The sequence below is a fragment of the Genypterus blacodes genome, unplaced genomic scaffold (assembly GCF_046128005.1).
Source record: "Genypterus blacodes isolate CSIRO-AG114 ecotype Tasmania unplaced genomic scaffold, CSIRO-AGI_Gbla_v1 ptg000147l_1, whole genome shotgun sequence".
NCBI lineage: Eukaryota > Metazoa > Chordata > Actinopteri > Ophidiiformes > Ophidiidae > Genypterus > Genypterus blacodes.
Genome location: NW_027466949.1, coordinates 107525 through 117495, shown reverse-complemented (window position 1 = coordinate 117495; position 9971 = coordinate 107525). Strand labels below are relative to the sequence as shown.

Here is a 9971-nt window from a genome sequence, read left to right as displayed (position 1 = left end):
TTATTTTCCAATGAGAAGCTTTTAACTTTGGAGTGTGACACCGGAAATAAATAAAAGATATCCCGCTATATTTCTGCTGACGCTGTCGGGTTACTATGGCGATGGACCGAAGCGAATGGGAGGAAATACTTGTCCGTTTTCAGGTACTTACTTTAGCTAAATAAAAATCGTCTTTATGCCGTTAGTGACTTTTCACTTTGTGTTTTGCCTGTTTCGCTACTTTAGCTAACTGTGGGAGACAAATGCTAATGTTGTTAGCTGTAACTGCCGTAAAGTCAGCTAGGCTAACGTAACGTAATGTAACGTTTGATGTGACTGTAAAGTTGCCGGCTTCTCTCACTCTCTCTTCTGTCAGGCGTGTGCTCGCGGGTACCTGTTTAGAAAGGAGGTCCGCCGTGCGTGTGGAGACTTTGAGGACATCGTGAGGGAGATAGACGGAAGCTTGGAGCGTCTAAAGTGGAGGGACGCCGTCATCCCCATCCCTCACTTCACACACACCGTAAGATCACTTTACGACAATGACTTCACACAACAACAACAACCCAAATTTGTTCTCATACTCTTTCTAATGTATCACCAGGACCGTCCACTGCTAGAAGTCGGTGCCAGTGTCCAACACCCGTCCACAGCAGAGACAGAGGAGACAAAAGAGACAGAGGAGACAAAAGAGACAGAGGAGACAGAGGAGACAGGGGAGACAGGGGTGGCTCATTGTCTGTCTTCAGAGAGGACAGAAGCAGAGAGAGATGATTCACCTTTCGTCCAAAGACAAGCACCTCTCTCCCAGGAACGTCACCCCTGCAGCTCTGTGGGACAGGATGGAGAGACGCAGAGGGAAGAGAGGAGTATGGAGGACCAGATGGAGGATAGAGATGGAGGAGTGATGGAGAGCGCAGGAGAGTCAACTTCTCTCTGGAGCAGTTTTGGGCTGGACATGAACTATGATCAATCATTCAAAGGCGAGCGTTTGCGAACAGTTTTGTCTGCTGTAACCATCAGGGTAGAGGCCCGATCAGCCAGATTCTGAATTTTCCATCTCTTCCCAGGTCCCCCGCAGTCCTGTTTGGCTCAAGATGTGCCTCGTACCCCAGAGGGCTTGCGTCTCCATAGAAACACCCTGACCATGGAGCTCATCTGGCTCCAACAGGCCATTGACAGCAAGAAAAAGGTAAGCTTGAGAAAGGGAGAGATGTAGTGTTTCCTCCTCATTCAGTCAGAGGTGACGGGCTCCTGCTGGACGAAAATTGCTCTCAGTACAATAATTCAGTGCTGTATTTTCACCAAGGAGTACAAAAAACAAGTAATAACCTTCAAAGCTTTACTTAAACAACCAGGAGCTATTTATTGACATCTAATTGGATGCTAAAGGTACATGGGAAAGGCTGGTTTTGTTCCTACAGTCTGACCTGGCAACCCAAATACAGTTTCAAGTACATAATTCAAGAAAATGGCCGCCTCAGCCTTTCTCCAACACGCTACCGACTGCGGCCTTTAATTTATTATGAAACAAAATTAATGTTTTCACCAAACCCACATCATTACTCCCACAAAGCTCCCTGCAGCTCCAGAGCGTGTAAAGGTGTCAAGATTGGGACTAATGTGCTCACTTGATGCAAGCCCCCACTGATCCCAGAGAAAGGATAAACAGGAATTACACCTTTTTAGGATTCAGTTCCCTACAGTCGGTCGGTCAGTGTGTGGACAGAAAGTGTATCACGACTCCAACCACTGCCTCAACATGTGACTCGTCCATGTTAAACTGTATGTTTATTGATTATCTTTCCCTTATCTCCTCTCTCTGGCAGTACTTGTCACTGAAAGACAGGCTGAGTGTTTCCTGACATTGGACATCATCTGCTCCTGACTTGGACATGCTGGATTCCAATGACTTGAGTTGAATTCACTCTGATTGCACAGAATAAATTATTTTTCAGTAATATTTATGATGCGTTTGAAAGAATAAACTATTATATAAGTCTATTGCATATGATTTTCTCTTGTTGGAATACAAAACAATGAATAAATGTTATTTTTCTAAAAGCTTGTACGAACTTTAATTGGGATCCCTCCACTGTTTCTTCTTCTTCTCCTTCTTCTGCTGTTGTTGCTACTGGCATCATCCTCTTTGCAGTAAATAAGAGGTTAAAGTAATTACTATTGTTTGGAAAGAGGTCTATTGAAACGGAATTCCGGGGAGGGTCCGTGGCTCTGAAGTGTGTGTGTGTCTGGTGTTTCACGTTAGCTCAAATTTCCCACTTGGATCACAATGAATGAGCTTTCACTCATCGAATGAAAAGCCCACCTAACAAACACAGACACACACGGCAGATGTCTGGTGCTATTGTTACTGAAGGCATCGATGGGACGAAGAAAAGGAAAATCGGAGTACATGCCAACATCTTTGTATATTTCTAATCAGACTCATAACTATGGATCAATCATTCAGGAGTTTGTCTGCTGTCAGTTTACTTGACAAAACAAAATACGTCTGCGTTTGGGCGTTTATCTTATTGATTCAGCTTTCTACACATGGACCCACCCTTTCTCTCCTCCTCTTGTCTGTCCCTTTTGTTGTGGTTGCTGCTGATGGTTTGGCCCACAAAGCCAGTCATTGCTGGCCATGCTGCCATAGCAACCAGGAAATACTCACCGCCGTCAGTGGAGTAGTGTGACTGTGTCTGTGTGTATGTGTGTGTTGGGGGGAAGAGGCGATCAGAACTTGAGTGGGGAGTCCAGACAGAACGCAAGACACAGAATCCTGGAACTGATTTTCACCTTTGCCTTCGATTTTCAATTTTTCCACCTCACTTTGTTCCTGGCTTGTAAGTGTCTGAGCAGCGCCTGTGTGGTGGTGGTGGAGAGAGCAGAGATCATGTGATATAGGTCTGTATTGATGTGTGTTTGGGTACAAGTGTGACCCAAAGAGGAGATTGAGTGAGTGTAGCATGTGCGCAAGTCTAAACTGGAGTCTAAAGGTCAGTAAATGCAGCCTCAGGTTAAGTGGGAGTTAGGATGTGTGTGTGTGTGTGTGTGTGTGTGTGTGTGTGTGTGTGTGTGTGGGAATGATTTGCTGTGTGTCTGACTGAAATAGTGTTTTCATTTTTAATTTGTGTGTGTGGAGTACCAGCCGGTTGAGTGATGGCTGCCAGCACCGCGGCTACGACTCTCCTTCCCCCGGTGAAGAACGTGATGGTGTACAGGAATGGGGACGCCTTCTACGGCGGGCGGAGGTTCGTGGTGAACCAGCGACAGGTGTCCTCCATGGACGCCTTTCTGAACGAGGTGACCCAGAGCATCGGAGCCCCGCTGGCCGTCAGGAATCTGTACACACCCAGACAGGGTCACAGGGTCATGGAGCTTCAGGACCTCCAGACAGGCGGCCAGTATGTTGCTGCCGGATTTGAGAGGTTTAAGAAACTGAAGTGAGTACAATAAGCTCTCATGTCTCCTTAATGAAAGCCCTCACAACATGAATTCTACATTTCTGGCATTTCTGTAGAGCTGATCGCAAGAAGCCTGTTTTTGAATTGTTGTTTCCCTGTGCAGTTACCTGAACGCAGGAATGAGAAAGCCCCCAGTCGCCCGGGAAGAATCTCAGGTAGGTTGCGTTTTCTCATGTGAACACATTTGACTTTTTCAGGCCAACACAGTCCATCAGTCATTAATCGCAGCCTAACCAGGGAGGAATGCACCACCGGGGGAGCACTCGGTCATATCGCCATAATCTGGTCTGAGATCTTGCCAAGTCAAATATGACAACTGCTATTTGTGTGTCTCGGCGGCAGATTTTTCCATCACAGAGAGAAAAGCCTGTGTTGGCCTTATATGTGTGTGTGTGTGTGTGTGTGGCGACACCTGAAGTTATTGTTGTGTTAACGTGAGTCAGATGCAGTTTTCGGGGCCGTGTGTGGTTGATATCGTGCAAATAACCGTAAATAATCAGATAGTAAATATCCAGTTTGCAGGGGAGGTGAGAGTCAAGAGGAAGAAGAGGAGGAAGAGGAAAACTAGAACTCTGAAATCCTCTCTGCATCTCTTTTCTAATCTATCACAAATCTATTTCTATTCCTAAGTGCTTTGTTTGTGTTGTGACCAGCTGTATGGTTGTCAGCCCCGGTGTGCTTTCAGTCCTCAGCTGTCACTGTTACTTTTCAGTGAGACATAAAAGAGCAGAGAGTAATTGTGTGTGCCTTGGGTGTCTGCCATTTGGAGAACAGATTTTTTTTTTCTTAGCCTGTGCCTTTGGTTTGTCTTTGGTTTTAAAGTCTTACATGCCTGTGTTGTGGTTGCTGTGGAGCGATGCAGGAAGTGTGTGAGTGTGTGTGTGTGTGTGTGTGTGTGTGTATGACTCTGTGTGTTTGTGTGACAAGGAATTTCGCTATCAGGGCTATGTGCATGTCTGGGCAGGCCTAATGCTGAAATTCGTATGAACCACGTCAGGCCTTCTTTAAAATTTGTGACGCCGCTTCAGGCTCTAAGACAATTATGGCCGGTCCCATACTGTAGATCTGATTAACATCGGCTCTGAGTGTCATTGATATGGGAGGACACGAGTGGTTCTTCACAGCTATGGCAGCGGCAGTCAGATTGGTTACAACGTCTTGGATTGATGTTTTGTTTCCATGGCTGCAGTGCTTGAGCTGACCTGAGCAGATTAGTCATTCAGTCATCATCACGTTTTGGTTACGTTTTGCGATCAAAGTCATTTGCAGTCCTGACATTAGAAAATTCCCTGTTGCTCGTGTAAATCTCATAGATAAATGATGATGTCTTATTTTCTGGATGTGACACACAGCCAAGAATAATCCAGAGGCCAAATGTTTCAGCTAAATGGAGGAAGTACGTCCCTGTGCCGTGCATTTTACAGTAAGAATAACAAGCTGCTTGCATTTTCACTCATAATCATCCAAAGCACCTATCCACCTCATCTGAACTCGCTTCCTTCACTGCCTCCGCTCAGTGTTTTCCGTAACGGAGACATCCTCTGTCCGCCATTCCGCTTCATTATCCCGCGGAGCATGCGGCAGGACCTGGAGCAGATCCTCAGTCTGGTCACGGAGAAGGTCAGCTTAAGGACGGGTGCCGTGCGCAGGTCAGTGACCCTGCCACAGATGCATGATGCTCAGTGTTGGAGCACAAAGAAGGGGGGCACAGTAAACATCTGTGTGACCCTTGTGTGCTTCATCAGGCTGTGCTCTTTGGAGGGAGCAACCGTGGCCTCGGCGGCGGAGCTGGAGACGGGCCACTGCTACGTTGCCGTGGGAACTGAGAGGTTCAAGAAACTTCCGTATGTGGAGCTGCTGGTTTCAAAAGCAGCAGAGAGGTATTGTGTGTGTGTGTGTGTGTGTGTGTGTGTGTGTGTGTGTGTGTGTGTGTGTGTGTGTGTGTGTTTGTGTGTGTGTGTGTGTGTGTGTGTGTGTGTGTGTGGGAGAGACAAATTAATCCATCGATTTGGACCAACAAAGGTGACAAGATAACGACTCAATTAAAATAAATTACAACCATTTGTGTCTTTATTTTACAGATATTACCCAGGAAAGAAAAGGATGTTGAGGGGAGCTGAGGTGAATTTTGATGCTTCATTTACATACATTTTACCCGAATATCGCTTCCATTCACAATACACTTCATTGAAATGTGTTGGGCTTGAATGACAGCAGCAAAATACGATTCACTGAAAAACAGAGACAGACAAAAGGACGTCTCCTGTGTGTTTCTCTCAGAACAGGAAAGCAGGAAGTGGACCTGAGGACAGATACAGTGACTCAGCTCTTCTGGACTCCCCAGAGGTAAGAACAATCCGTCACTCTGGTGTTCGCAGCACAGCAGCTATAAACGCTCTGTTTTTCCATTAGCTGGTTATTGTTTGGGTGTTTACGGCCCAACGCCATCCACCCACTGCTGAGACATATGGCACGCTAAGGTATTCCTGCCTCTTTGTTTAACGGCATGTGCATGAGCGACTGCTTTATTCTGCGGCGTCCCGATTGATTTCAGTCAGATGGGCGGAGGGTGAAATCTACAGGGGATGAAGACGCAGAGGCCCCACAGGGCGCCAGGAGAGAGGAGAGCTCCGTGTTCTACTCCAGGCCGGTCAAGATCCGCAAAAACCGGCCCAGACCGCCGATAAGCAGTAAATACGGTCAGGACCCACATCAGACACAAGCACACACTTTTAGGCCTGTAAGACACATTTTCTTTTTTGCAGCAAAAAACTCCTTTGTGTTTATAACAGCTCCATCCAGTGTGTTTAAAAGAGCAACAAGGAAGAGGAGGGAGGAGGTGCGAGGGGCAGAGGAGGTACAGGAGGATGAGCATACAGCCACAGAGCTTCCTGTGGATCAGGTGAACCTCACAGTCATACACACAAGTCCACTTCCTAAACATGCGAGCAGAAATTAATCTTAACTCATTTTTCATCCAAAGCGAACGGCAGAAATTGTGGAGGATGAAGAACTAAACAAAGCAGATGAGCCTGATCTGTACAGCACAAAGCAAGTTAGTATCATACCTTGTGTGTGTGTTTGGTGCATGCTTGGTAAATGATTGCAGTAATTGTATCCTTACTTAATAAAATGTGTCCTCTCAAAGACACATCAGCCATCTGAACAAGCTGGCACAGAAAAGCAGACAGAACGACAAAATATGCCTGTGGTGACGCCGCAGAATCCTGCCGAGGCCGAGGAGAATCGTGCATCTGTTGCTGACACACTGGTACACACACCCACACACACACACACACTAGCAACTGCAACATGTATCAATTTGCACCCCGCACAGACTTAATTAGCTGTAATGAATTCTGTCTCTCCACTCAAAAGGAGCCCGAGCTGAAGCTGACGTCTCCAAACTCAAGTGCACCGTCACCCACACCTCACAGCCCTGGAGACGGCGGAGGGATACGAGGTGAGGACGCGGTGTCTCCAGGAGAAAAGGCAAGTCCGCAATCCTGACACGCAACAAAGGTTCATCATAGTTCTTCTCACTCCCATAATGGAATCCTTTGCTCAGTGTGTGTTTTTCACCCGGTTGTCATATTTTGCGCCAACAGGGGAGCACACGAGAGCAGACTCAGGAGGGACGGGGGGCCGGTGAGCACTGAGGCTTCGTCGAGGAGGACTTATCATCATCATCATCATCATCATCATCACTACAGTCTCTCTACCCTGACTAAATGAATGTGGTGTTAAAGTGGAGATTGTTAACTGTGGTAATGAGCCAAGTAACAACATTAATTTATTCTGTGCTTTGGTTTAGGAGTCAAAAAATGTGAACAAGCTCTGATCAAATCTCTCCAGGAGGAGGAGGCGACGTCATTACACTACAATAGAATACAATACAGCAAAACACGTCTATGATCTATAACCTGAAACACCAGCACGGTCCAATCAGGGAGCCATTGTTTGTTTCTGGGTTTTTGCATTGTGACGTTGCAGGGCTTTTCATACACAATATGTACATAAGAAACAATATTTTCCGACACTTTAGACCTGAATGTATTTTGTTTTCCCGTACAGATGACATCATAGACAAAGAGTTGTATTTTGCCAACAATTTATTAATACAGTACAGCAATATTAGATACTTAATGGATTGACAAAAATAAAGAATGTTGTCATCTGTACAGAGTCTTCCTTTGAATATTTGGACTGTGACAATAAATATATATTATAATCTTTTTCAGAGAACTTTACATTTGTACACATAATGAACAGCACACACAATATCACTTTACGTTTCTGGTTGCAGTAGTGAGACACAATGGTAAACAAAACAACAAACGTATCCATCAATTTGTCCTCCCTCACACACAAACACACACACATGCACACACGCACACGCACACGTACACGTACACGCACACACGTACTAAAATGCCCTTTAAACTGGGAGGTGAGATCTAATTGGTCCATTTCAGGCCCCTGAACCTGATTTGTGTGCGGGTTGCCATGGCGTTTATTCGGATGCCAGTCACATGGCGAAGCAGCGGAGTGCTTTAAAGTAGAAGTTAACAGCCTACAGTTTTCTAAGCAAGCGCCATAAATCCAGTCTGAGCTCTGAGGTGAACCCTGCATGAACCCGCTTCCCTCCAGCTCGGCGTCGGGGCTTCATGCTGAGTTCATTTAAGGTACAATCCTCCCACCAGATCTGTTGCCCTAAAGGAGTCACCACCTGAATCTAAATTCTCCCCTCTCTTCTTCTCCTTCCTTTGGTCCTTTTTTTCTTTCATTCTAACAAATCTGGGGGGGGCGGGGGGCCGAGCTTGCTTCAATTCTGACCTCGTGATGAAGAGGTTGGCCACCATCACTGCACAGTCTGGGTCATGGGCCCAGAGTTCTGGTTGTCATTCACAGAGCTTATAACACACAGAGTGATGCCAGTCATGGTGAGGAGCATTCCAGCAACATCGCCTGCAGAGATAAAGTGTGGAAAAACATTTTAAAAGGCAGAACAGAACTAATCATGTATTAAAAGACCAAATATAGATGAAGCAGGAGACTAGGTGGGAGAATTAACTACTTCATTATCTCTTATTACAAGGCACAAACTGCTTGTATCCTATGTGTATCAGATATGCCCCATTAGTCCTTCAGATCTCCTGTTCCTGCAGAGATCCACAACACACACACACACACACACACACACACACACACACACACACACACACACACACACACACACACACACACACACACACACAAACCCCTTAGTCTACCCCAGCTGTATCAGTATCAGCAATATGAGTCACTTACGTTTGCCTCCAAACTCCTCGCCCAGTAACTTCCCAGTGAGCAGAGTGCAAACAAAGGTGAGCGAGTTGGCCACAGGAACAGCGAGGGACAATTCTGGAAAAGAACACGAGTAAAGAGGAAAAGCAGAGGTCATTTTCTAATATTGACTCATCAACCATTATCAAAGGTTGACTCTCATCAACAGGATTTGCTGTCTATGAGAGGTTTCACCCAGAAGAGCAAACAAATATGTAATTAAGGAGTAAAAACAGAACATATAGTCAAGGGTCATACACTGATACACACTCAAAATGTTGATATGTTATTATTCATGACGTCATGCTGTACTGCAGTGTGTGAATCACCTGTGGTAGCGAGAGTCAAATAGTAAACGAGAGAGCCACTCTGGTTCAGCAGGAATGGGATCAGGTACTGATGAAGAAGAACACACAATCAATGAGTAAGCGAGGAAAGTTCAAGTTCAAGCACACGCTGGAACAAACATAAACGACCTTTACCTTCAAATTAAGGAAAAGGAACTTAATTTCTGCCAGCAGCTGTGAGATTCTGGTGCCGGTGCCGCTCACATGTTCGAGCCCCTCGGTGCCTCTCTTCAGGAAAGGGTTGGTGCAGCCCCACAGCACCGAAACCAGCAGGAGAGACAACAGCTCACCTGCGACATACCGACATAACACTTTAGAACCGACATATTTGTTTAACGACAACCAGGCTGTGATCCGGAAGATACAATACTGAAGCTAGCACCTGGGCTAGCAACAAGGAAGTTAGCTGCGCCGAATACTAGTTGGAACGTATGAACGGCAACCTATGGCTATTTAAGTACCCCATATGATACTATAGAAGAATGTATCAAAGTGTCCTTGAAATGCTACACCCAAAATACTAAATCAATGTATAAAATCAAAGAAAACATCATGACTAACAACGACTTAAGCCACTTACCCAGAGACACCATTCTACTGTAAACAGTCCCGAACAAGCTGCATTCAAGACACCCACGCTTGTCAGACGGCTATAACGGAGCACTTTTAAAAGGGTACAGATTATTATATAGCTTTAACCGAAAAAAAAAATCCCTAGAATAAATTGGAAATTGTTTTAAATAGTTTAGGCTGTCATTTAAAGTCACAATCCCATTCGGTAACTTGCAACAAGTCTTGGTATCTTGAACGCAACTTAGTGATTTTGTTTTTGTTTTTTTTTTAACGTTGCAGAACA

General features: G+C 45.5%; 3 protein-coding genes across 4 annotated transcripts; 2 read left to right on the top strand and 1 right to left on the bottom strand.

The window, feature by feature from the left end:
- Positions 1 to 30: 30 nt before the first annotated feature.
- On the top strand, positions 31 to 2013 carry iqcc (IQ motif containing C). Its single transcript, XM_076165492.1, has 5 exons — positions 31 to 143; positions 356 to 499; positions 581 to 959; positions 1047 to 1168; positions 1806 to 2013. The coding sequence occupies exons 1-5, from the start codon at positions 96 to 98 to the stop codon at positions 1839 to 1841; spliced, it is 729 nt and encodes a 242-aa protein (XP_076021607.1). The 5' UTR covers positions 31 to 95; the 3' UTR covers positions 1842 to 2013.
- Positions 2014 to 2627: 614 nt separating this feature from the next.
- Positions 2628 to 7138, top strand: dcdc2b (doublecortin domain containing 2B). 2 transcript variants are annotated; one of them, XM_076165599.1, is made up of 14 exons: positions 2628 to 2822; positions 3122 to 3422; positions 3547 to 3598; positions 4796 to 4866; positions 4961 to 5092; positions 5189 to 5323; positions 5525 to 5564; positions 5724 to 5789; positions 5998 to 6142; positions 6236 to 6345; positions 6427 to 6498; positions 6592 to 6714; positions 6822 to 6935; positions 7052 to 7138. In XM_076165599.1, the coding sequence occupies exons 2-14, from the start codon at positions 3139 to 3141 to the stop codon at positions 7100 to 7102; spliced, it is 1395 nt and encodes a 464-aa protein (XP_076021714.1). In that variant the 5' UTR covers positions 2628 to 2822; positions 3122 to 3138; the 3' UTR covers positions 7103 to 7138. The 2 variants fall into 2 exon arrangements, with proteins under 2 accessions (XP_076021714.1, XP_076021713.1); XM_076165598.1 differs by lacking the exon at positions 2628 to 2822 and having other exon boundaries at positions 2830 to 3422.
- Positions 7139 to 7686: 548 nt separating this feature from the next.
- On the bottom strand, positions 7687 to 9902 carry tmem234 (transmembrane protein 234). Its single transcript, XM_076165501.1, has 5 exons — positions 9696 to 9902; positions 9251 to 9405; positions 9098 to 9164; positions 8754 to 8846; positions 7687 to 8411 (listed from the first exon to the last, which is right to left on the bottom strand). The coding sequence occupies exons 1-5, from the start codon at positions 9706 to 9708 to the stop codon at positions 8305 to 8307; spliced, it is 435 nt and encodes a 144-aa protein (XP_076021616.1). The 5' UTR covers positions 9709 to 9902; the 3' UTR covers positions 7687 to 8304.
- Positions 9903 to 9971: the final 69 nt, after the last annotated feature.

Excerpts from the sequence above, each read along its gene's own strand:
- iqcc (XM_076165492.1), top strand. The coding sequence starts at position 96 with ATGGCGATGGACCGAAGCGAATGGGAGGAAATACTTGTCCGTTTTCAG. Across the intron at positions 144-355 it reads AAATACTTGTCCGTTTTCAG|GCGTGTGCTCGCGGGTACCT; the intron begins GTACTTACTTTA and ends CTCTTCTGTCAG. Across the intron at positions 1,169-1,805 it reads CCATTGACAGCAAGAAAAAG|TACTTGTCACTGAAAGACAG; the intron begins GTAAGCTTGAGA and ends TCTCTCTGGCAG.
- dcdc2b (XM_076165599.1), top strand. The coding sequence starts at position 3,139 with ATGGCTGCCAGCACCGCGGCTACGACTCTCCTTCCCCCGGTGAAGAAC. Across the intron at positions 6,499-6,591 it reads ATCTGTACAGCACAAAGCAA|ACACATCAGCCATCTGAACA; the intron begins GTTAGTATCATA and ends GTCCTCTCAAAG. Across the intron at positions 6,715-6,821 it reads CATCTGTTGCTGACACACTG|GAGCCCGAGCTGAAGCTGAC; the intron begins GTACACACACCC and ends TCCACTCAAAAG.
- tmem234 (XM_076165501.1), bottom strand. Across the intron at positions 9,165-9,250 it reads TCCTTTTCCTTAATTTGAAG|TACCTGATCCCATTCCTGCT; the intron begins GTAAAGGTCGTT and ends CTTCTTCATCAG. Across the intron at positions 8,412-8,753 it reads CGAGGAGTTTGGAGGCAAAC|GCGATGTTGCTGGAATGCTC; the intron begins GTAAGTGACTCA and ends TTATCTCTGCAG.